The sequence below is a fragment of the Thamnophis sirtalis genome, unplaced genomic scaffold (genome assembly GCF_051295495.1).
Source record: "Thamnophis sirtalis isolate CommonGarterSnake01/CBP01778 unplaced genomic scaffold, rThaSir2_p1.2 scaffold_2, whole genome shotgun sequence".
NCBI lineage: Eukaryota > Metazoa > Chordata > Lepidosauria > Squamata > Natricidae > Thamnophis > Thamnophis sirtalis.
In genome coordinates, this window is record NW_028261382.1 from 32,099,340 (window position 1) to 32,125,295 (window position 25,956).

General features: G+C 44.2%; 2 protein-coding genes across 2 annotated transcripts in view; both read left to right on the forward strand.

Annotated features, from left to right (window-relative positions):
* The window catches only part of WHRN (whirlin), a 100,371-nt gene extending 89,541 nt beyond the window's left edge, over positions 1-10,830 (forward strand). The window contains exons 9-13 of the mRNA XM_087704657.1: positions 359-424; positions 2,685-3,267; positions 6,741-6,925; positions 8,727-8,849; positions 10,162-10,830. Coding sequence (XP_087560783.1) covers positions 359-424; positions 2,685-3,267; positions 6,741-6,925; positions 8,727-8,849; positions 10,162-10,344 — 1,140 coding nt within the window. The 3' untranslated portion in view covers positions 10,345-10,830. The remainder of the gene's footprint in view (positions 1-358; positions 425-2,684; positions 3,268-6,740; positions 6,926-8,726; positions 8,850-10,161) is intronic.
* A 1,924-nt stretch (positions 10,831-12,754) lies between these two features.
* AKNA (AT-hook transcription factor) overlaps positions 12,755-25,956 on the forward strand; it is a 67,438-nt gene continuing 54,236 nt past the window's right edge. The window contains 1 exon segment of the mRNA XM_087704658.1: positions 12,755-12,873. The gene's annotated coding sequence lies outside the window, so the exon portion shown is untranslated.

Consider the following 25,956-nt stretch of genomic DNA (forward strand, 5'->3'; position numbering starts at 1 on the left):
AGTCACAGAAATGGAGCATAGATAGATGAAAAATAATAGATAAATAATAAATATCTGGGTATATAGATAAATGGATGGATTCATGGATGGATGGATAGATAGGAGAGAGAGAATAGATAGATGAGAAAGAGGATGGATTGAGATAAGCAAGAGATAGATAGATGGATGGATGGATGGATGGATGGATGGATGGATGGATGGATTGGCGGGTAATTTCCAAAGTTCAACTCCAACTTTTATCAGAGAGAGACCGAGCGATCCTGAACAATTGAATGGAGAAGAGCTTTCCTCCCTGAAAGGATTTGGGGGCCGAATCCTTCTGTACCGTCACATTCCTTGTTCTTTCCCTGCTTGCCAGAATTCTTCCGATGGAGGCAGGAGTGGAAGCCAAACCAGGATCAATGCCTTACCTGACATCTCCCTGGTAAGAGATCATTTCAAGGGGTTCTTCACCTGATTGCCCTCCAAGTTTTAACAGGGGGGGGATGTTGATCTATGAAACTATTGACGTTCTTTCTTCCCATGTGCCCCCAGCATCCATCTTACCAGGGATGCGGTGGCTCAGGGGCTAAGACGCTGAGCTTGTCGATCAGGAAGGTCGGCAGTTCGGCGGTTCAAATCCCTAGCGCCGCGTAACGGAATGAGCTCCCGTAACTCGTCCCAGCTTCTGCCAACCTAGCAGTTCGAAAGCATGCTTAATAATGCAAGTAGAAAAATAGGAGCCACCTTGGGTGGGAAGGGAACAGCGTTCCGTGCACCTTCGGGGTTGAGTCATGCCGGCCACATGACCACGGAGACGTCTTTGGACAGCGCTGGATCTTCAGCTTTGAAACGGAGATGAGCACCGCCCCCTAGAGTTGGGAATGACTAGCACATATGTGCGAGGGGAACCTTTACCTTTAAGGGGCTGGCAAGGGGAAGAGAGTAGATGACCTTTTGGTCCATCCCGTTTATGTCACCAGAGTCTCTGCAGCTCCTTAAAGCAGCAGGGTTACTTCCCAAGGAAGGGCACCTGTTCTGACCCCCCTCATCATACACCAAAGGACGCCAAGACAGAGATACTTCAAGGATTTATTAACACACAGACAGGGCCTTGGCAGCAATCCAGCACAGACTAACCTTGGCAGCAATCCAGCACAGACCAGTCCTTGGCAGCAATCCAGCACAGACTAACCTTGGCAGCAATCCAGCCTGCCAAGCTAGCCAGGAGAGTTCTCCAACTTTAATGAATACGTTAACTCCTGCAAAAGGCGTATGCACACTCATTCCTTTTATAGTCTTGAGAGGAGACCAATTACCACCAGTTAAGTGCAATTATCTCCTGTAACTGCGTAACTGCTCCTTAAGCCTATTAGCTCTGTGGTGCTGGGCATCCAGGAACAACTCCCTTGGCTCCTCCCCACTGCTCCAATGCATGACGTCCGGATCACACTCCCTTGGCTCCTCCCCACTGGTCCAAGGCTTAGGCGCCTCCTGGTGGCCAACCAGCCTCTCTGCGCCCTGCTCAGAGTCGGAACCCTGTCCAGGGTCCTCCACATCCTCCAGAGCCGACTCATAGGGCCCCTCGCTGTCGGAGTCTGGTGGCAGCTCCAACGGCTCCTGCTGGGCCACAACAGGCACCTAAGGATATCGGATGTCCCAGGTTTAATTCTAGTAGCCTGCTGAGACATAGATTCTTTAACCGATAGAAGAGAATATTTGGAGCTCGGGGTGGACCTGTAGGATGCTTGGTGCTGGGTTGTTTTCTTGCAGGCGTTTCACGACCCAACTAGGGAACATCACCAGTGCAAGTGGGTAATGGGTAGAGGGGAGGAGGATGAGGAGGATGATGACTGTGGGGTCCTCGTGGCTCTCTGAGCTTGCAGACTTTTCATTACCCAACTAGGTTACATCATCAGTGCTAGAAGGTAATGGGGGGAGGAGGAGGAGGAGGTGGTGGTTGTGATGGAGGAGGAGGAGGAGGAGGAGGAGGAGGAGGAGGAGGAGGAGGAGGAGGAGGAGGAGGAGGAGGAGGAGGAGGAAGAAGAACTTGGGGGTTTCTTTGTAGACATTTCATTACCCAACTAGGTTACATCATCAGTGCTGGAAGGAGAAGGAGGAGAGGGAGGAGTTGGGTAGTTTTCTTGCAGACATTTCATGACCCAACTAGGTCACATCACAAGTGCTAGAGGGTAATGGGTAGAGGGGAGAATTGTGGGGTCCTTGATGCTCTCTGAATTTGTTGCCTTTCTTGCAGACATTTTATTACTCTAATAGGTTACATTATCAGTGCTAGAAGGTAATGTGGGGAGGAAGAGGAGGAGGTGGTGGTGGTGGTGATGGAGGAGGAGGAGGAGGAGGAACTTGGGTTTTTTTTGTATACGTTTCCATTACCAAACTAGGTAACATCATCAGTGCTAGGTATTCTTTTTGCTATGTCTTTAAGCAATGACTAAATTCAGTCAGTTACTGAACCATAGTTAATTCATTGGCTGGAGCTTAAATATGTAGGGTGGTTGTACGGCCTGCATCCATCTAAAATAGTTCATATTCAACTGAATCCATGCTTGTTTCTGGCAAGGTCCTTTCCTCAGCTGGGAGCTCCAGCCCTGACGTCTCCCTCAGAGCAGAAGGATGGCCCTCAGCCTGAAACTAGCTGGCCCTCTTGTGGCCATGTCTGAATCTTCTTCCCTCTTCCTGTTTAGGATGATGTCTCCTCTTTCTATGAAGAACTTCCAGCCTTTAGGCCCTCACCTCCAGCTCCTTCCTGTCAGACGCGGGCAGATCCTTCAGACCAAGCGCACAAACCCGGTTTGGGATCTTCTGAATCCTCCCAGTCGGGGCTGTTCTTCATGGCTCCTCAAAGCCCCGTGCCATCTTCCAGCCTCTCCGAGAAGGACACCCACAGCCTCGCCTCCAGCACCACCACCACCGGCTCTTCCATGGAGGACTCGGCCTCCGGCTCCATCTATGCCTCCATCTCTCCAGCGACTCGCCTCTCGCGGAGGCCCATGAAGGCCCGACTGTTGACGCTCAACCAGCACCCCATGCTGCCTTTCCCTCGGATCCAGTCGCCAGCCCGGTTGAAACAGCCTTCCCCAGAGACGGCTGGCCCGGCCCCAAGCTCCCCTACCCTCCCGCCCCTTCCCGCCCACCTGGCTGCTTCCCCTCCTGGGGAGAGAGGCGGTTTTGAAGTTGGGAACACTCAGCACTTTATCATGGTGGAAGTTCATCGGCCGAACAGCGAACCGGATGTGAATGAAGTCAAGCCATTGCCTCAAGCTAGAGGTGACCCCTTGGTTCCTTTGAAATGCTTCTTTGACTTAACTCCCTCCTTCTTTCCATCCTTCCTCTGATTTTTCCTTTCTTTTTTTCTTCTTCACTTCCTTCCTTCCCTGACACTTCTTTTCGCCTGCCTGCCTTCACTGGCTTTTCCTTCCTTCCTTCTCTGACTCTTTCTTTCTTTTTCTTCTTTCCCTCCTTCCTTCCTTGGCTCTTTCTTTCTGCCTTCTTTCCTTCCCTTACTCACTTTCCTCTTTCTTTTTTTCTTTCTCTCTCTCTCTCTTCCTTCCTTCCTTCTTTCCTTCCCACCTCCTTTCATTCTTTTCTTTCTATTTTTATCTTTCCTTTCTTTCTTTTTCTCCTTACTTCCTGACTTCCTTCCTAACTTCCTTTCTCTTTCTATCTCTTTCTTTCTTCCTTCCTGACTTCCTTCCTGACTTCCTTCCTAATTTCTTTTCTCTTTCTTTTCTTTCTTTTTCTCTTTTTCTCTCTCTCCTTTTTTCCTGACTTCCTTCCTCCTTCCTCCTTTCTTTTCTTTCTATATCTTTCTCTTCTCTTTCTTCCCAACTTCCTTCCTTCTCTTCTCCTTCTTTTCTTTTCTTTCTATCTTTATCTTTCCTTTCTCTTTCTCCTTTCTTCCTGACTTCGTTCCCTCCTCCTTCCTCTTTTCTTTCTATCTTTATCTTTCCTTTCTCTTTCTCCTGACTTCCTTCCTTCTCTTCTCCTTTTCTTTTCTTTCTATCTTTCTCTATCCTTTCTCTTTCTCCTTTCTTCCTGACTTTGTTCCCTCCTCCTTCCTCTTTTCTTTTTATCTTTATCTTTCCTTTCTCTTTCTCCTTCCTTCCTCCTTCCTTTTCTTTCTATCTTTCTCTTTCTTTCTCTTTCTCCTTTCTTCCTGACTTCCTTCGTAACTTCCTTCCTTCCTGTCTTCCTTATCTAACATGGATAGTGCACAATCTGTGAAGTGGGAGGGAGCCTTCAAGAACTTGCCCTTGATAACATATTCAGTGAGAAGAGAGGTGAGCTGACCCCAGGGCTTCCTTCTGCTCATCTGACAGCCAGTGCAGCTGTTGTGTATTTTCATCCAAATATACAAATGCGTAGTTGTTGCGCGCAAATTTATTTATTTATTTATGTACCCCAGGCAGCCTGGCTACCTTCTTCCCGTCATAAAAACATTATCCATCCCTTATTCGGCGGCTTGCAAAAATGAATATTGAGCAGGCCCCAATCAACAGACCATTTTAAAAGACAGAAGATAACCAGGCAATCAAACTCCCCCCCCCCCGCCCCTTTAAAAGCTGCATTTAAAAGTCTGCCTGGAGCATCCACAGAAGCCATCCTTGTTATCCCATGTTACAATTCGCCCTAGGCTGCATTAACAGAGGGACAGAATCAAGATCACATATTGTTAATACCGCTCTATAAGGCCTTGGGAAGGGCACACTTGGGATCCTGCATCCAGTTTTGTTTGCCACAATGTAGAAAAGATGCGGAGACTCTGGAAAGAGTGCAGAGAAGAGCAACCAAGAGGATTAGGGGACCGGAGGCTAAAACATACGATGAACGGTTGCAGGAACTGGGTATGCCTAGTCTAGAGAAGGAACACGGTGGCTCAGTGGCTAATAACAATAGCAGTTAGACATATACCTCTCTAAGCGGTTTACAGAGTCAGCATATTGCCCCCAACAACAATCCAGGTCCTCATTTTACCCACCTCGGAAGGATGGAAGGCTGAGTCAACCTAGAGCCAGTGAGATTTGAACAGCCGAACTGCAGAACTGCAGTCAGCTGAAGTAGCCTGCAGTGCTGCATTTAACCACTGCACCACCTCAGCTAAGAGGTGAGCTTGTCGATCAGAAAGGTCGGCAGGTCAGCGTTTTGAATCCCTAGTGCCACGTAACGGAGGGAGCTCCCGCGACTTGTCCCAGCTTCTGCCAACCGAGCAGTTCGAAAGCACGTAAAAAAACGCAAGTAGGTAAATAGGAACCACCTTTGGTGGGAAGGGAATAGCGTTCTGTGCACCTTCGGCCGTTGAGTCATGCCGGCCACATGACCACGGAGACGTCTTCGGACAGCGCTGGCTCTTTGGCTTTGAAATGGAGATGAGCAGCGCCCCCTAGAGTCAGGAACCACTAGCACGTACGTGCGAGGGGAACTTTTACCTCTACCTAGTCTAGAGAAAAGAAGGACTAGGGATGACATGACAGGATCTTCCAGTGTTTGAGGGGCTTCCCAAAGCACCTGAGGGTAGAACAAGAAGCAATGGATGGAAACTAATCCCGTAAGACCTTTATAAAAAGATGGCTAGGAGGAGAGGAACACAAAGCACAACTTTGGAGAATTAATTAGGATTACCCAAAACGTGGCCGATTAATTAATGAACATTCAGTGCAAGCAATCCCTCGTAATAAATACAGACAGAGAAAGGAGGCTGGCTAATCTAATGGATGATGACGCACCCAATTATAAGGAGAAAAATATGGTAAATTTAAGGGATTTATAAGCGCTCATATTTCCAGAATGACGTTCCCCAAAGCTATTTTATTGCAGGAATAACATTACTGTAGGCATTAAGCAGAAGAGCCTTCTTTAGAACTAAAATATCAGCTTCTTGTTTTACAACACATGAATGAGAGTGGTTTTCTTTCTTTTCAATTCAAGTTTTTTTATTTTTAATACAAATTATACATATTACAGGAAGAAAGTGTTGTCTGGGTCTAAACTCTAGAAAGATTGCAGAGAAGAGCAACAAAGATGATTAGGGGACTGGAGGCTAAAACATGTGAAGAACGGTTGCAGGAACTGGATAGGTCTAGTTTAATGAAAAGAAGGACCAGGGGAGACATGATAGCAGTGTCCCAATATCTCAAGAGATGCCCCAAAGAAGAGGGAGTCAAGCTATTCTCCAAGGCACCTGAGGGTAGAACAAGAAGCAATGGATGGAAACGAATCAAGGAGAGAAGCAACCTAGAACGAAGGAGAAATTTCCTGACAGTGAGAACAATCAACCAGTGCTTGGCCTCTAGAAGTTTCGAATGCACCAACACTCAAAGCTTTTTAAGAAGAGATTGGAGAAATCTCTGTAGAGGTTCTCTAGTCTAGGTCATGGTTGTCCCAAGGGTTTTTTTTTTTTTTCAGGAGGCAACTGGATTTCCTTGTGTTTTTTTTTTTTTCCTTTGAAGAAGTTTTGCTTCTCATCCAAGTAGCTTTTTCAGCTCCACTTCCCTGTCTTGGATGAGAAGCCAAACGCAAGGGGTTGGACTAGAAGACCTCCAAGGTCCCAATTCTGTCGTCCTATAATCTCAGATTAATTAACCGGTGGAACGGCTTGCCTCCAGAAGTTGTGGGTTCTCCATCCCTGGAGGTTGGCAAGAAGAACCCAACTCTGTGGATTCTGTTCTCAGCGCCCTTCCCCTTTTCCTTTCTCTGCTCTGCTGCCTCCTTAACAGCTTGTCTCTCACCGTTTCCCATCCCAGCCTCCACGCTCTCCCAGCTCTCCGACAGTGGGCAGACGCTGAGCGAAGACAGCGGTGTTGACCTGGGGGAAGCGGAGCTGAGCACCAGCAGGGAGAGGACTCAGAGGCTGCAGGGCCTGCCATCAGCGCGAAGTCCCCAGGGAGTCCCCAGAGTGGGCAGAGTGGTGGAGGCAGGACCCAAACCGGTGAGGCATCCCTCGGGCATGAGCACCAGCGACAGGCAAAGGGGGTGGGGGATATCCTAGTTCCTTATCCTCCAATATTACAATAGGATAGGATAGGCTGGGATAGGATAGGATAGGATAGGACAGGACACCAGGAGAAGGGAAGAGAGCAGAATAAAATAATATAGAATAGAATAAAATAAATTTAGAGCAGAATAAAATGATTTAGAATAGAATAGAATAAATTTAGAGCAGAATAAAATAATATAGAATAGAATAGGATGGAACAGAATATAGAATAGAATATAGAATAGAATAGCATAGAATATAGCATAGAATATAGAATAGAATATAGAATAGAATAGAATATAGAATAGAATAGAATATAGAATAGAATATGAATAAGAATAGAATAGGATATAGGATATAGGATATAGGATATAGGATATAGGATATAGGATATAGAATAGAATAGAATATAGAATATAGAATAGAATAGAACAGTGTTTTTCAACCACTGTGCCGCGGCACACTAGTGTGCCGTGACATAGTGTAAGGTGTGCCGTGGGAAAATTACTTTATATATAGTCAATATAGGCACAGAGTTAAATTTTTTTAACATTTTCTAATGGTGGTGTGCCTCGTGATTTTTTTCATGAAAAAAGTGTGCCTTTGCACAAAAAGGTTGAAAAACACTGGAATAGAATATAGAATAGAATAAGAATAGAATAAGAATAAGAATAAGAATAGAATAGAATATAGAATAGAATAAGAATAGAATATAGAATAAAATATAGAATAGAATAAGAATAGAATATAGAATAGAATAGAATAGAATAGCATAGCATAGAATATAGAATAGAATAGAATATAGAATATAATGGAATAAGAATAGAATATAGAATATAGAATAAGAATATAGAATAGAATATAGAATATAGAATAGAATAGAATAGAATAGAATAGGGAATGAATGGGTAATAGAATAATTTAGAAGAGAATGGAACGGAACAAAATTGAATAGAATATGGAATGGAATTTAGGTTTAGGTTTTGCCTTAGGTTTTCTGCCCAAGGCAAAATTAGAACTCGGGACCTCCCAGTTTCTAGTCTGGCGCTTTAACCAGTACCCCAAACTCCCTCTTAGGCGAGGAGAAGGGGATGAAAACCCAAGGTGAAACATGTCCTCGGGATTTACACAAAATAAATGTCACTATCCGGTGAATTATACATTTTAATACCCTGTTTTCCCCAAAATAAGACCTCCCCGGATAATAAGCCCAATGGGGATTTTGAGCACATGCGCTAAAATAAGCCCTCCCCGAAAATATTGCAACACAGCAGCAGTCATGAAGTGACCATGCTCTTCACCTCCTGCACCTCAAAAATAATAAGAGGTCCCCCGAAAATAAGGCCAAGCACTTATTTTGGGGGTCAAAAGAAAATAAGACCCTGTCTTATTTTCGGGGAAACACGATAGAGTAAATTATACAAGATTTGCGCTTATTAAATCGATTTTGGTAGAAATTAGTGACCACATTTCTCCACTAGAGGGAAGCATTGCCGTTTAAATTTAGGGTACTCCCCCCAAAGGAAAAGGAGAAAGAAAAATACAACCACACACACCCTGTATTCTCTGTAGACTGCATAATATTTTGCAACAAGATGGTTTAATTCGCACTCAAGACTTCCCCAGGAAAGACGAGCCAGCGAGAATCGGGAGTTTAGTCAAAGTTTTGGAGATGAGTCCTCCGTGTCCATGATTCCCGTGCCAACTTTCCTCGTCCTCCACTGATGTTCTCTTCCTCTCCATCTCCTTACAGCCAGGACTCCTGGAGCCAACTTCGCATCTAATCCGGGTGCCGAAGAGCGCCCTGACTTTGGGCATTGCCATAGAAGGGGGTGCCAACACGCGACAGCCCCTGCCCAGGATTGTCACGATCCAGGTATGAATTCAGGGGATTCCTTGAGGAAGAGGGTTTTCCTAGAACAAGGGAAACACGGACATCCGAGGGAATTCTTTGCAGGAAAAAGGGTTATTATGCTATGAGACATTTTCCCCACAGCTTTGCTCTTGGACCGATCCTGACCTTGAAGAGCTAAAGAAAGGGCCTTTGTGATAAACTTATTACCTTCAACTCCAACAAAACGATTGAATTGTTCTTTCTTTTTTCTTTCTTCCTGCCTACCTACTTTCTTTCTTTTTCTTTCCCTTTCCTTCCTTTCTTTCTTCCTCTCCAATCCTCCTTCCTTCTTTCCCTTTTCCTTCCCTCCTTCCTTTCTTTTCTTTCTCTATCTGTATGTTTGTTTCTTTCTCTTTTCCTTTCTTTCTCTCTTTCTCTCTTTCTTCCTAACTTCCTTCTTCCTTTTATCTTTCTATCTTGCCTTTCTTTCTTTCTTTTTTTCTCTCCCTCTATACTTCCTCTCTCCCTTCTTTCTTCCCTTCCTTCTTTCCTTCCTGTCTTTTTCTTTCTTTCTTTCCTTCTCTTTCCTTCCTTCCTTCCTTTTTTCTTCCTCTATCTTTCTCTTTCTTTCTTTCTTTCTTTCTTTCTTTTCCTCTTTCTTTTCCTCTTTCTCCTTTCTTCCTAACTTCCTTCATTCCTTTCTTCCTTTTATATTTCTATCTTGCCTTTCTTTTTTCTCTCCCTCTTTCCTTCCTTCATTCCTCTCTCCCTTCCTCCCCCTTCCCTTCCTTCCTTCCTCCATTTCTTTTTCTTTCTTTTTCTCTTTCCTTTATTTTTTCTTTCTATATTTATCTTTCCTTTCTTTCTTTTTCTTTTTTTCCTCTTTCTCTCTTTCTCCTCTTCTTCTTTCTTCATTCTTTTCTTCCTTTTATCTTTCTATCTTGCCTTTCTTTCTTTCTCTCTCTTTCCTTCCTTCATTCCTCTCTCCCTTCCTCCTCCTTCCCTTTCTCCTTCCCTTCCTTCCTCTGTTTCTTTTTCTTTCCTTCCCTCCTTCCTTAATTTTTCTTTCTATATTTATCTTTACTTTCTTTCTTTCTTTTCCTCTCTTTATCTTTCTCCTTTCCTCCTAACTTCCTTCATCCCTTTCTTCCTTTTATCTTTCTATCTTGCCTTTATTTTTCTCTCTCTTTTTTATTCCCTTCCTCCTTCCCTTCCTTCCCCCATTTCTCTTTCTTTCTTTCTTTCTTTCTTTCTTTCTTTCTTTCTTTCTTTCTTTCTTTCTTTTGTTCCTTCTTTCTTTTTCCTTTCTTTCTTTTTTCTTTCTCTCTATCTTTATCTTTCCTTCCTGCTGCAGAAGGGTGGCTCTGCTCACAACTGCGGCCAGCTGAAGGTGGGGCAAGTCATTCTGGAAGTCAACAGCACAGCCCTCCGGGGCAAGGAGCACCGCGAAGCTGCTCGTATCATCGCTGAAGCTTTCAAGACGAAAGAGAAGGATTACATCGATTTCCTCGTCACAGAATTCAACGTTGCACTTTAGGGGTCTTGGGAGACCCCCAAAGCCAAAAGACCAAGAGACGGAAGGAAAGAACAGGGTTACGAGATGTCCGATGTGCCCACTCGCGTGCACACCTGTACACCCAGGTAGAGCCTAGACAGGATTTCCCACTGAGCAAACTTGGGGTTGGATTGACCTCTCCTCAACATACCATATTTTCCAGAGTATAAGCCGCACCAAGGTTTTGAAGAAGCAATTTTTTTAAAAAGGGGGTTGCACTCTGCAAACCTCCCCAAAATGGCCCATTTTTCACAAAAATGGGCCCGTTCCCCCCCCAAAAGGCATGAATAGCCTTTAGGTGGCTTGCAGAGTGCTCCTGGGGGGTGGGGAGCCCCCCAAAAGAGCAAAAATTGGCCTGTTTTTCACAAAAACGGGTCCGTTTTTTGTCAAAAAAATTGCATGCATAACCTTTAGGAGGCTTATAGAGTACTCCTGGGGGTGGGGGAGCAAAATTGTGCAAAAGGCCCATTTTTCGCTCATTTATGCCCTCCCTGGCTCCCAGGAGCACTCTGGAAGCCTCCTAAAGGCTATGCCCGGCCATTTTTGCAAAGGGGCGGGGCTTCGAGAGGCAAAAAATGCTGTATTCAGTGTATAAGACGCACCCAGATTTTCAGCCTCTGTTTTGAGGGGGAAAAGTTCGTCTTATACTCCAAAAAATACGGTACTTTCCCTCTGCTAAGTGCCCCAACTTCTAACGGCTCCCCAATCTTGATCGACCTTGAGAAGCCTGTCGTCGTCCTTCTTCCCATCGACCATCCATTACTGGCTCGTAAACCACCAGTTAGCTCACCTGTCTGTGCTCCTCTGCCTCCGTGTTCGAATAAACTTGGCAAGGCACCTGTCTGTCAAAGTCACCTGCTTTCTCTCATAGCTCTTCCTACCTTCTTCCCCTTGTATCTTACGGGGAACTTCTTGCGATCACAGCAGGAGAAGATCCAGACACCGTCAGAGTGAAGTAGAACCATCTGCGCTACATCCGATTCCGGTGTTTTGGGATTTCGCCCCCGTGATGGACACCTCTGCAGGGACCTTGCCCGTATTCCCCCTTCCGCCTAGCCAATAAGGGGGGGGGGGAAACCCTTCGAGATTTCACTATCTGTACATAAAAGAGAGACTGTGGTTTAATTTTTCAATAAACACGTTATAAAAAAGAACCGTGGCTGTTATTTGGTTACACCAGCTTTTCCCCACTGTATAAAAGAGCTGTGATGGCGAACCTCGCCCCAGTTCAGGTCTGCTGCGCAGGTATGTGCACCTTCCACAACTGGTCTTCGGGTCTGGACAGGGGGCCTGTGGGGGGGCTGTACATCAGCGGTAGGTTCCTACCAGTTCGGACCGGTTCAGCCAAGTAGGTAGTAACTCGAACCGGTTCTATGCTCGGGGCCACCATCTTGATTTTCTGTTCTGCACGGGAAGGAAAGGAAGAGGGAGAGAAAAAAGAAAGAGAAAGAAAGAAAGGCAAGATAGATAAAAGGAAGGAAGGAAGGAAGGAAGGAAGGAAGTTTGGGAGAAAGGAGAAACAGAAAGAAAAAGAAAGAAACGGATTAAGGAAGGGATGAAGGAAGGAAGGGAGAGAGGAAGGAAGAAAGGAGAAAGAGAAAGAGCAAGAGGAACAAAGAAAGGAAGGGAAGAAGGAAGGAAGGGAGAGAGGAAGAAATTAAGGAAAGAGGGAGAGAAGAAAGGGAAAGAAAGGCAAGATAGAAATAAAAGGAAGAAAGGAGAAAAAGAGAAAAAGAAAGAAACTGAGAAATGAAGGGAAGAAGGAAGGAAGGGAGGAAGGAAAAAAGGAAGGAAAGAGGGAGAGAAGAAAGAGAAAGAAAAAGATAGAAATAAAAGGAAGAAAGGAGAAAAAGAAAGAAACGGAGAAAGGAAAGGAAGAAGGAAGGAAGGGAGAGAGGAAGGAAGAAAGGAAGTTTGGGAGGGAGAAAGAAAGAAAAAGAAAGAAACGGAGAAAGGAAGGAAGGAAGAGGGAGAGAAGAAAGAGAAAGAAAGGCAAGATAGAAATAAAAGGAAGAAAGGAGAAAAAGAAAAAGAAAAACGGAGAAATGAAGGGAAGAAGGAAGGAAGGGAGGAAGGAAAAAAGGAAGGAAAGAGGGAGAGAAGAAAGAGAAAGAAAGGAAAGATAGAAATTAAAGGAAGAAAGGAGAAAGAGAAAAAGCAAGAGAAACGGAGAAAGGAAGAAGGTGGAAGGGAGAGAGGAAGAAAGGAAGGAAAGGGGGAAAGCTTAAGAAAAGGCAGGCTTCGCCTTCCTTTCAAAGCTCTTCTTAAGTTAATGACTCCCTCCCCGCTGCCCCCGCCTCCCTCAAGCTGCCATTGGGGGAGAGCCTTGTCATTTGCAGCTCTGGCCTAGCTGGCTCCTCCCCCTCCCTCCAGATGCGTTTCGACACTGGCTCCTCGCAGCAGCAGCCGCCGCCAATTCAGGGCTCCAGGAAACGAACCGCCCTTGTTCCAAAAACTTCGCAGGCTGCAAAACTCCGAAGAAAGTTGCCTCCCTCAACTAAGTTTGGCCAAGTAAATATTGGGGCTGGGGAGGGTGGGCTCTCCCCGTGGTGGGTCTGTATCTCTGCCCTTCTTCTTTGGCTGCTTGCGGAGGTGGCGGGTTTGGGTGGGTGGGCATTGCAATGGAGGGGTGTGTGTGTTTTTTTTTAAGGCAAAGGGGCTTGCGACCACCCCTTGCGTCGTCTTTTCTTGGTAGTTTGAGCGCTCTTTTTTAAAACCTGCATCCTTGGGAAGGTTATTTTAATGCGGATCGGAACCAGATTATTTTTGGGGTGGGGGGGGGGAAGGGAGGGAGTTGAAAACGTGGCTCTGTTTAGTCACCCGCTGGGACGCTCTTTCCCCACCCACCCCGCTTGATTTGGGGGATTCCCCCCCCCAACCAAACGAAGCCCCCGCGCCCGCTTTAACCAACTCCCTGCTCATCCTTTTTTACTTCGCGCGCCTCGCAGACGCAGCGCCCAGTCAGGTCGGGGTATCTATCCACGATGGTGCGAGCTAACGAAAGAATCGCGCTGCCTTCATGAGGGCCAGGAACGTGCTTTGCCTTGTGTATGTGTATTTGCCCAGGCTGGATTTGAACCTGCCTGTTGCTCTGGTTACCTTGAAGGAATGGGGGGGGGGGAGCCATCGCCTGTAGAAACGCCTTGTTGGTTTCAACTCTTGCTAAGCAACGGAACGCTGCTGGCTCCTGGTGAGCTGATCCTCCTGTCCTCGTAAGAGTATTTAAAAAGATTTTTCCTTTCTTCTTTCTTTATTTCAAGGGGATGTTAAATCAAGAAGGAAGGAGATTTTTTTCTGGCAGGGAGAACAATGGAATAACTTTGGCTCCCAGAGTCCTGGGTGCTCATCCCTGGAGGTTTTCAAAAAAGAAAATAGTCCAGACAACCATTTGACTGGGAGGGTATAAAGCTGGTGGCTTGAGCAGGGGTTGGTCTAGAAGACCTCTGTGGTCCCTCCCGACCCTATGAGTCTATAATATAGTCCATGAGCAGGACTGGAGGAGCAAGGGATGGAAACTAATCAAGGAGAGAAGCTACTTAGAGCGAAAGAAAAAAAATTCCTGGGTGAGAAAAATCACAGTGAAACAACTTGCCTCCAGAAATGGTGGGTGCTCCAACACAAGAGGTTTTTAAGAAGAGATTGGACAGCCTGAAATGGTACGTAAGGTTTCCTGCTTGAGCAGGGGGTTGGTCTAGAAGACCTCCAAGGTCCCTTTTAACTCTGTGTTAAAACCCCTTTAACTTTTAACACAGTGCTTCAGTGGCTAAGATGATGAGCTTGTTGATCAGAAAGGTCGGCAGTTCAGCAGTTCGAATCCCTAGCGCCGCGTAATAGAGTGAGCTCCTGTGACTTGGCCCAGCTTCTGCCAACCTAGCAGTTCGAAAGCAGGTAAAAAAATGCAAGTAGAAAAATAGGGACCACCTTTGGTGGGAAGGGAACAGCATTCCGTGCGCCTTCGGTGTTGAGTCATGCCGGCCACATGATCACGGAGACGTCTTTGGACAGCGCTGGCTCTTCGGCTTTGAAATAGAGATGAGTACCGCTCCCTAGAGTCGGGAACGACTGGCACGTATGTGCGAGGGGAACCTTTCCCTTTATTATGATTTGCCTGTGCTGTAATGGTTTAACTTAACTTTAGTTTACTGTGGCTTCCTGGGTTGGGCAAACTTTATGTTCGTTGTCTGGTGGAAACCTACAAAATGGGTAGATGTGGTAACTAGCTAAGGCTCACCGAAAGAGGAAACGCAGAACCCTAAGACGGGAAGGATACCTCAGAGATCCTGCAGTCTACCTCCCTGCACAAGGCGGTTAACTGTTAAGCATGTAACGAATAACTATGGCTTGGATTTCACTCTCTGAATTGGGATCTCTGGTGGGTTTTTCCTTCTTAGAATACAAAGTAGGTAAGTAACACATTTGGAGTGGGGGTGGGGAGTTGTGTGGCCTTGGTTTAAAGAATGCTTAATGTTTCTTACTCGTGCCATTGAGCACATGTGTTCCTAGAAGCAATAGCAATACCCCTTAGACTTATATACCGCTTTATAGTGTTTTACGGCCCTCTCTAAGCGGTTTAAGAGAGTCAGCATATTGCCCCCAACATTCTGGGTCCTCATTTTACCCACCTCGGAAGGATGGGAAGATTGAGTCAACCTTGTAGGATTTTTTGGGTTGTTGTTGCTAGTTGCAAAGTTGCGTCCGACCCATCGCGACCACATGGACAATGTTCCTCCAAACCTTCCTATCCTCTACCATCCTCTGGAGTTGAAGCTCACGCCGACTGCTTCGGTGACTCCATCCAGCCACCTCCTTCTCTGCCATCCCCTTCTTCTTTTGCCCTCCATCGTTCCCAGCATGAAGCTCTTCTCCAGGGAGTCCTTCCTTCTCATTGGGTGGCCAAAGCATTTGAGTTGCCTCTCCAGGATCTGGCCTTGTAAAGAGCAGTCTGGGTTTATTTCCTCTAGGACTGACTGGTTGGATGGCCTTGCAGTCCAAGGGACTCGTAGGAATCTTCTCCAGCGTCAGAGTTCAAAGGCCTCCATTCTTTGGCGCTCAGCCTTCCTTATGGTCCAACCTTCACAGCCATCCATTGCAACTGGGGAAACCACACCCTTGACTAGACACACTTTTGATTGGCAGGGTGATGTCTCTGCTTTTTAGGACGCTGTCTAGATTTGCCACCACTTTCCTCCCCAGGAGTAAGCGTCTTTTAATTTACTTCCTTGTCAAAGCAACTCTGGAAGCTTCGTAGCATCGTAGCCTATTGTGAGAATTCCTTGTCAGATACAAATTCAAGTAGGAACTGTGAGAACCAGAGCCTTTATCTATGTTTCTGTCTTTGTACCTTACCTGTGTAATCTTATCTATCCTATGTTTCTACTTCTGTATCTTCATTTCTATCTATGTATTTGTCTAGGTATCTATCTCCTTTCTCCACCACAGTCCCTACCCAAATATAGAACCTTACACAGGTAGTCCTCCACTTACTAGTGACCGTTCAAAGTCACTAAACAGCACGATGATCGTTTTTCACACTTAACAACTATCGCAGCCTCCCCGTGATCATAATTCAGATGCTTGGCAAGCGGTTCATACTTAACGACCGTTGCAGTGTCCCAGGGGCATCACGCGATTCCCCTTCTGCGACTTTCTGACGAGCAAAGTCAACGGAGAAGCCCGATTCTCTTAACAACCGGGTGACTAACTTTAGGTGGCGCGGTGGTTAAGAGCGTGGTACTGCAGGCTACTTCTGCTGACTGCAATTTGGCAGTTCGAATCTCACCAGGCTCAAGGTTGACTCAGCCTCCCATCCTTCCGAGGTGGGGCAAATGAAGACCCAGATTGTTGGGGGGGCAAGAGGCTGACTCTGTAAACTGCTTAGAGAGGGGTGTAAAAGCACTATGAAGCGGTGTATAAGTACTATTGCTATTGCCCTTCCTTTTTTCCTTCCTTCCTTCCTTCCTTCCTTCCTTCCTTCCTTCCTTCCTTCCTTCCTTCCTTCCTTCCTTTCTTCCTTCCTTCCCAGTGGTTAGAACGCAGTATTACAGCCTAATTCTGCCCACTGCCAGCAGTTCAATCCTTAGCAGCTCAAAGTTGACTCAGCCTTCCGTCCTTCCAAGGTGGGTCAAATGAAGACCCAGATTGTTGGGGGCAAGAGGCTGACTCTGTAAACCGCTTATAGTAGGCAGTAAAAGCACTGTGAAGAGGTATATAGGTCTAAGTGCTATTGCTACAGTCCTTCTTTCCTTCCTCTTTCTCTTTTCTTTTCCTTCCTTCCTTCCTTCCTTCCTTCCTTCCCTCCCTCCCTCCCTCCCTCCCAGTGGTTAGAATGCAGTATTGCAGCCTAATTGAGAGAGCCAAGGTGGCGCAGTGGTTAAATGCAGCACTGCAGGCTACTTCAGCTGACTGCAGTTCTGCAGTTCGGCTGTTCAAATCTCACCGGCTCAGGGTTGACTCAGCCTTCCATCCTTCTGAGGTGGGTAAAATGAGGACCCGGATTGTTGGGGGCGATATGCTGACTCTGTAAACCACTTAGAGAGGGCTGAAAGCCCTATGATGCGGTATATAAGTCTAACTGCTATTGCTATTGCTAATTCTGCCCACTGCCAGCAGTTCAATCCTTAGCAGCTCCAAGTTGACTCAGCTTTCCATCCTTCAGAGGTGGGTAACATGAGGACCCAGATTGCTGGGGAAAAGAGACTGACTCTATAAACCACTTAGGACTGTTTTGCTAGGGATAATTAGAGAAGCGTTTGCAAAGGAAATCAGTCATATTATAATACATATTCTGACAGCAGTAAGAATAACATATGCTCAAAATTGGAAATTAGACAGCATACCTTCTGAAAACATGATAATTTTAAAAACAATGGTGCGTGGAAATGGTCAAATTAACTTTTAAACTGCAAGATAAAGAAGATAAAGAATACCATACAGTATGGGAGAAATGGTATTATTGGTTAGAGAACAGGAATAACGAATGAATGTGTGTGTGTGTGTGTGTGTGTGTGTGTGTGTGTGTGTGTGTGTGTAATATTAGGTTATAGGGATTATAAATGTAAAAAGGAAATAGCAAATGTAAAACAAATGGGAAATATGTATGACGATAAACAAAATGGGATATACCGATGTCTTAGGGACAGGAAGAATGGGATTGGGAAAGAATTTGGAACACAAATTATAAACTAACACGATCAGCAGCACTTAAAGAAAATATATACAAAATGTTTTATTGTTGGCATTTATCACCAACAAGAATGGCTAAAATGTACCCAAACATGAAGCCGACCTGCTGGAAGTGTAAAAAAGTACAAGGGACTTATTATCACATATGGTGGACCTACCCGGAAACACAAAAATATTGGACAAAAATTTGGAAATGGGTGCAAGAAATTACAGGAGAACAGATAAAATACAAACCCGAAATCTTTCTGCTGGGAATAATCAAAGGGAAATATACAAAGAAAATTAAGTACATATTAACACATCTGCTAACTACAGCTAGAATTCACAGCTGGAAACAAAATAATACCCCCCTCGGACGAATTAGTGGTTAAAAAAACTTTGGATTGTGCAGAGATGGACAAATTAACACTGAAATTAAAAGATAAAGAAGAGTTGGAATATTATGAAATTTGGAACAATTGGTACAAATGGCTGCAAAACAAGAATAAAATTAATTAAGCCGAAAAACAATATATGTAAATATATATAGAACTGTGTATAAAGGTGTGTAAATATAGAAGCAAAATATAAATAATATAAATATAAATAATATAAATCCCAATAAAACTCTAAAACTCTAAACTCTATATACATATACAGGTATGATGACATAACAATGTTGATGTAATGACCGTAAGGTGTTGTAGAAGGGAAAAAATAATAAAAAAAATTGCTAACAGGAACAGGAAGAATGGATGTTGAATGTGGTTTTTAAAAAGTTTTAATAAAAATTATTTATAAAAAAAGAAAGAGAAAGGGACTGTAAAGCAATGTGAAGCGGTATACAAGTCTAAGTGCTATTGCTATTTATCAACTGCAGTGATTCACTTAACAACTGATGCAAGCAAGGTCATAAGAGGGGGCAAAACTCGCTTCACCAAGGTCTCCCTTCATTGCAACCAAAATGTTGGTTCTCTTTCGTGCTTACAATTCTGTCTGGCGTGTTCGCTTCTCCGCTAGTCTCACCTACCTATTTTGGAGATGAGGAAAAAAAAAGCCGATTCTTTTCAATCTTTTAGCCATGCTGCCCATTGTGTGCATTTGTGTGTCTCTTGTGCCCTTGTGAAGAAGATTAACCAGTTTTGGTTTAAGTGAATTGTGGAACCTCTCGCTTAATTCTCGGGGTACCAGATGGCTTGCTGTAGAACCATGTTCAGGAGAAGGGAAGAGGGGGGGGGGGAACCCTGCAAAAATACATACGAAACTCTCCCCGCGGCACTTACCGAAAATAAAATGGTTATGCAAACAATTTAGTAGAAGGAAACAGTATTGAGGGGGGGAGATAAGATCTGTACCGTTAACAGCTTTCTAACTTTAATAACTTTTGTTCTGCTTCAACATGGTCGCCTTAAGCTTTTTTCTCCATCACTGAGAGCTCTTGCACCAGACCAATTCTTTCTTTTATGTATATATATATAAAGTTTTTACATACATTCACATAGTTATTGTTTTCATTTATATTTGTTTTTTCCATATAAAAAGGTTAAAATCTGGGTTGCTCTGCTTACCATCCCTTACACCTATCTTATGTTATATCCACCCTATTTTTCCATTCTTTTCTCCCTCCCTGAAGAGCTGAGGTGGTGCAGTGGTTAAATGCAGCACTGCAGGCTACTTCAGCTGACTGCAGTTCTGCAGTTCGGCTGTTCAAATCTCACCGGCTCAGGGTTGACTCAGCCTTCCATCCTTCCAAGGTGGGGAAAATGAGGACCCGGATTGTTGTTGAGGGCAATATGCTGACTCTGTAAACCGCTTAGAGCAGGCTGAAAGCCCTATGAAGCGTTATATAAGTCTAACTGCTATTGCTATTGCTATTCCCTCTCTTCTCTACTTCCTTCCTTCTTCCTCTCTTTTCCCTTTCCTTCTTCCCTTGCCTCTCCCCTACTCCTCTCTTCCTCTTCCCCTTCCTACCCTCTCTCCTTCTCTTTCTGCCCCTTCCATCCTTCCTTCCTCTCGTTTCCTCTTTCTTCCTTCCCCTTTCCTTTCTTCTCCTCTCCTCCTCTCTTCCTTTCCTTTTCTATTGTTGTGGTTATCTCTTTTCAACTCTCAACTGGTGTATTTTTGGGATGGTATTCCTGCCAACCCAGTTATAATTTTATGCTTATCATTTCCTATTCCCTTTTCTTCGCTATCATATCCTATTTTTTCCATGTCTCATTCTTGAACATATACTTGTATATTAATACTTCCTTTTCTTTGTTCCCCCTCTTCCCACCCCTTTTTTTCATTTAATAGATTGTAGATTGTAGAAGTTTATTTATATGCCGCCCTTTTCCCTGGGGGGACTCAGGGCGGCTCACAACCCAAGGGGGAGGGGGAGACAAACTTTTAACATATAAGACAATACATAATTAAAAACACAACATTCATACCATTCGGGCGGGTTACAGTCTTAGCCCCAGGCCTGACGGGATAGCCAGATTCTGAGGGCTGTGCGGAAGGTCTGGAGGGTGGTGAGGGTACGAATCTCCACAGGGAGATCGTTCCATAGGGTCGGAGCTGCCACCGAGAAGGCTCTCCTCCGCGTAGTTGCCAGTCGGCATTGACCGGCAGATGGAACTCGGAGGAGGCCTAATCGATGAGATCTAATAGGTCGCGTGGAGGTAATAATAGTGTGTCATCTGGGTTCTATATCTGTCTCTTGCTTTCTTTTCTAGATTTCTTTCTCTCACCAGTCATACAATCTTCTCCATATCTTGAAGTACACCGATTTCTCTTTATTCGGAGACCAATTCCTTCTGTGTCCAATCACACTTGGCCAATAAAAAAAAAATTATTCTATTTATCCCTGCCTTTATTTTTATTTATTTATTTGGTTTGTCAAACATGTACGAGATAACAGGTAACATGAACACAGGAGATGGGTACGAATAAATGGGGACAGTAGAACAGGGAGGGTAGGCAGGAACACTGGTGTGCTTATGCACCAGTGGTGGGATTCAGCCGGGTTCGCACCTACCCGGGAGAACCGGTTGTTAACTTTCTAAGCAGTTTGGAGAACCGGTTGTTGGAAGAAATCTCCTTTTGTTTCTTTCTACTTTACAGGGAAAGCAGGAAGGAAACATCCTGGTGTTGTTTCTAGCTAATCTTTGTTGCCCTGCTTACAGAAACTGCCTCTCTGGTTAACTCTTATTACATTGCAACAGCTAAGGCGAAGCGCCTATCGACCTTAGTGACGTTGAGTTGGCCACACCCACACAGTCACATGATCACCAAGCCACACCTACCCAGCTGGTCATTAAGGAAGAGAACCGGTTGTTAAATTATTTGAATCCCACCATTGTTATGCACGCCCCCTTCATGGAGTTCTTAGGAATGGGGTGAGGTCCACGCTAGACAGGTGTTTTGTTTTTTTTAAAAAAGCTTTTTATTTTTTTCATTTTCATAACACATGTATACTGTTACATAACCAGCATTATATTATATTATTAAATATTTATATCACTCTGTCTTACCATCAACTCCCAAAAACGATTATTGGCTCTTCTGCTCTCCATACACCGTATTTGTACCCTATCCATCACTTTATCCTCCCTCTCTCCTCCTCCTCCCTACCTCCTTTCTTCCTTGTGTCATCCTTCTCTTCTCTACTTCCTCTCTCCTTTTCCTCTCTCCCCTTTGCACTCCTTCTTTCTCTCCTCCTCTTACCTCCCCTCCTGACCCTCTCTTCTTCCCTTTATCTCTCTCCTCTCTTCCACTCATCTTCATCTCATTTTCTTGGTGTGTTTCAGCCTCCGAGCAAGCTTCATTTTATGTTGACGGCATTTATAATTTCATTTCAATAAACATCTTTAATTTTAACATATATCCTCACGAAAGAAAAAAAAGTATACATATATAACAATACGCTCGGCAGTTTAAGGTTGAAGCTGGGAAGGGGGGTTTCCTTTTTTAAAACACTCTCTTTACAGGGGTGTATGTATAGGAGGGGGGGTGTCCTTTTGCACTTAAAGGATACAAACTGAGCACCGTTAAAATTTTCTTGCCTATTTGGTGTCTCTTTGACCTTGCATTGTCCATTAGATCTTAGAAAAGTCATCTGTGACTGGGAGAAATCTGATTCCCCCCCCCCTCCACGCCAATTGTTTCCATTTGGCTGGCTAACTAAAGTAAGGGGCTAATTCAGAGACATGCCCTAGGCTCTTCTGAGCTTCCCCAGCCAGATGTTTCTGGGATTGTGGAGGCGGGTAGAGGCTTGCTGCGAATTAGGGGGAGGGGGAATTGAGGGTCTGTAATAGAGAGTGAGTTGGGGATGGGGGAAAGCAGATGGATATTAATTAGGTTAGCGGTGGCAAGACCTGTCTTATTACTCGGGTGGCTGTCAGTCAACTCTCTTTGTCTTGCTTGACAAGCTAGGGAGGGAGGAAGACTCATGTCCTATTATCCGTACAGCTTGCATTTGTGACACTCAACTGGCAATCTTTAAAAATGCAACGTGCTTTGGAACAACAGGAATAGAGAACGTTGTGACTTTATTGGTTGAGGCCATCAGCTGTCCAGTTTTGGGGATGGAAGGCAGCTGTCCAGAATTTCAGATGGGTCTATCTCTGAGCCTCATCTGGAGAAGAATTGAACACGTGACTTATTCAGCTAATCAAACTAGATATTCCGTCTTGAACTGGACATGTTTGGCATTTAATCAGTGTCACTGTAATTAAATTATCTTTTTTTTTATCCCCTTGGCTGTCCCTTCTGCCTTTTTAAGAGCTTCCGAAATGCTTCTCAGAGCTCAGGTCAAAAGGCTTCCAAAATGCATCAATCAATGTATGTATGTGTAGAAAAAGAACAGGCAGAGCTGTGGGTAGAGTTAAGCAAGTCAGCAGCCTAGAGTCCTTACGTTGCCATAAACTATCCCAAGTTGAACCCCTTCTGAATTCCATTGACCCTTATCTGGAGCCAAATTAGTGATGAACTTTAGTTGACAAGATTCTTGTGAACCAGTGAATCAATCAACCTTCTATGCTGCAACCTAACTGGTGGTTCTGATTCTTTGTGCCCCAATAGAGTGGGGACAACTCACAAAATTTTCAGGCGCTGAACCAGTAGTAATGGCACCAGGAACCCACCCCTGCTGGTGGCATAGGGAATTCTGTTGTGAGCAGAGGAGTGGAGAGGACTCTTCTTACGGAATACCTCTGGACTCGCTCAATTGTATCGATGTCCGATATAGAGTGTGGATTCCAGGCAGATGAGCTGTACTCGAGGATTGGTCTGGCAAAGGTTTTGTATGTTTTGTGTCTTCTGCCTGGAAGTCCCGGGGTATTCTTTTGAGGGCTTAATATCTGGAAGAAACCCACAGCTTCAAAAATCTCTACAGCCAGAGAGAATTTTTACAAGATGTTTTATAGATGGCATTTGGATCCTAAAAAAATTAGCTTGTATGTATTCAAACTTTCAACCGAAATGCTGGAGATGTGTTGATGCTACATATTATCATATATGGTGGACTTGTAAAAAAAGTCAAAGCATTTTGGATAAAAATATGGTAGATTATTCAAAATATTCTTAAAAAGAGGATAAAGTTTACTTCTCAGTTATTCTTGTTAGGTATAATTACAGATTGTACAGTTATAGAGACTAATTTGATTCTGAATTTAACAACGGCAGCAAGATTGTTGGTGGCGCAATACTGGAAGAAGGAAGAATTGCCTACCATTCAAGAATGGGCGTTAAAAGTAACAAATTTAGCAGAGATGGCTAAAATATCAGCATATCTCAAGGATCATTCAGACGAGAAATACAAGCTGGAATGGAGAAGATGGATTGACTATATTCAAAATAAATATGGGATTAAGAAATTTCAGATAGCTTATGAATGAACTAACAAGGAATGTTACAACTTATCTAAAGTTGGCTTTACAAAAGGGGAGTTAAAGTACAAGGGAAGGGATGATGCTAAAGTTAATTAGTTTATTTTAGTGTATGGTTGCTAAATGTTTATACCCTGTATTTGCTCTGGGAGGATGGGGGGGAGAAGGGGGGAGGGGATGTGGGATTGGGGGGAGGGAGGGAAGGGGAAAGGTATATAATTGTAAAACTCATTAAAACTTTTAATTAAAAAAAAAATCTCTGCAGCCAGAATTCCATCTCTGAGCATTTCGGGGTGAATAATGTCACGGTGTTCACTTCTGATGCTCAAAGCAATTTCGAAACCAACGTTGCTGAGCCGCTAAGAGATTTTGCACCAAGCGATTGTCCTCTGCAAAGCTGCTTCTTGAGGTCTCTTTTGCAGCCTGCAAGGCATTCTTTAACTTCGCTATTCCGCTGATGTATTTCTCACTCCTCTGTGGTTAGACCGCTTCTTCTCCCCCCTCCATGGCCTATTTCTCCATTACGGTCTTTGGCAATTCTGCTTTTAGTTTGGCAACAGTTTTTTTTATTTATTCTGAGCTTCCTCTTCACACTTCAGGTCTGTTTTTTTTTTTTTTCAGGCTGTGGGTCTGACCATCTTGAGTCCAACCAACATCCTGTGTTTTGCATTTCTGTGACCTGGCTTACAGTAGAATTAATTAGGTGCAAATGTTTTCTGGCAATTGACAGGTTTATTTTTTCCATTTTAAAGCGTTTGTGGTTTTCTACCTCAATTGCAGGTTGTTTTAGTATCTTCTATTGAATTTTATTCTTGCTGCACACAATTATCCCTGTGTGTGTGTCTGTGTGTGTGTTTGTGTGTGTGTGTTTCTCTCTTTCTCTGCCTCTCTGTCTTTCTCTCTCCTCTCTGCTCTCTGTCTATCTGTCTCAATATCTTTCTATCTGTGTCTCTCTCTTTCTCTGTCTCTATCCCTCGCAATCCCTCTCTCATACACATAAAACACAATCTCTCTATCTCTCCTCTCTGCTCTCTCTGTCTCTATGTCTTTCTGTGTCTCTCTCTTTCTCTCTGTCTCTGTCTGTCTTACAATCCCTCTCTCACACACATAAAATACAATCTCTCTCTCTCTAGCTCCTCTCTGCTTTCTCTCTGTCTGTCTCTCTGTCTCAATATCTTTCTATCTGTGTCTCTCTCTTTCTCTGTCTCTATCTCTCGCAATCCCTCTCTCATACACATAAAACACAATCTCTCTATCTCGCTCCTCTCTGCTCTCTCTCTGTCTCTATATCTTTCTCTGTGTGTCTCTATCTCTGTCTGTCTCACAATCCCTCTCTCACACACATAAAATACAATCTCTCTGTGTCTAGCTCCTCTCTGCTTTCTCTCTCTCTGTCTTTCTGTCTCAATATCTTTCTATCTGTGTCTCTCTCTTTCTCTCTGTCTCGCAATCCCTCTCTCATACACATAAAACACAATCTCTCTCCTCTCTGCTCTCTCTCTGTTCTCTGTCTCTATATCTTTTTCTCTGTGTCTCTCTCTTTCTCTCTGTCACTATCTGTCTTGCAATCCCTCTCTCATACACATAAAACACAATCTCTCTCTCTCTCTCTCTCTCTCTCTCCTTCTCTCTCTTTCTTTCTCCTATCTCAACCGTGTTGGCCAAATGTTGGATCACTGCCTGGAGGAGATCCAAAATCTGATGCAAAGAACCTTCTGTATGCTCCCCACAGCATCCAGGACCTTTGTTGAATTACCAAGGCAACCTCAAACTAAAATAAAATCCAAGCAACCTCTCTGCACAGTCCTCGGATTACCGACTGGAGCTCCCTGGCCACTTAAGGTGACAGCAGACAGATTCAGATGGGGAATCCAGGGTGGGAAGGAAAAAACCCCAACCAACTAAAATAAACCAGCATATTAATTCACTTTGGAGATGAAGATCGTGGCAGCTTTCCAGAGAGGCTTAGAACAAGCAAACATTCACGGATTTTGGAAATATATAAAAATGGGACCTGGGGCAGTGGCAGTTCCAAATAAATGATCCACAAAACATTTATTCTTCTATCCTTTCCTATGTGGAAAGAAGTAAAAAAAAATAACCAAAATTACATGGGGGGAACATAGAAAAGAGTTACAAATGGAAGACATTTCTAACTCTCTTCTATTTTAGAATACAATACAAATGAGGTACAGATTTATAAATTATAAATTTACAGATGCAAATGGTAGCCAGTTTGGTCACTGAGTTGGTGAGTTCTAGTCCAGCTTTAGGCATGGAAGGCAGTTGGGTGAGTTTGGGCCAATCACCAGGAGTTGGTGAGTTCTAGTCCAGCTTTAGGCATGGAAGGCAGTTGGGTGAGTTTGGGACAATCACCAGGAGCCGGTGAGTTCTAGTCCAGCTTTAGGCATGGAAGGCAGTTGGGTGAGTTTGGAATAATCACCAGGAGTTGGTGAGTTCTAGTCCAGCTTTAGGCATGGAAGGCAGTTGGGTGAGTTTGGAACAATCACCAGGAGTTGGTGAGTTCTAGTCCAGCTTTAGGCATGGAAGGCAGTTGGGTACC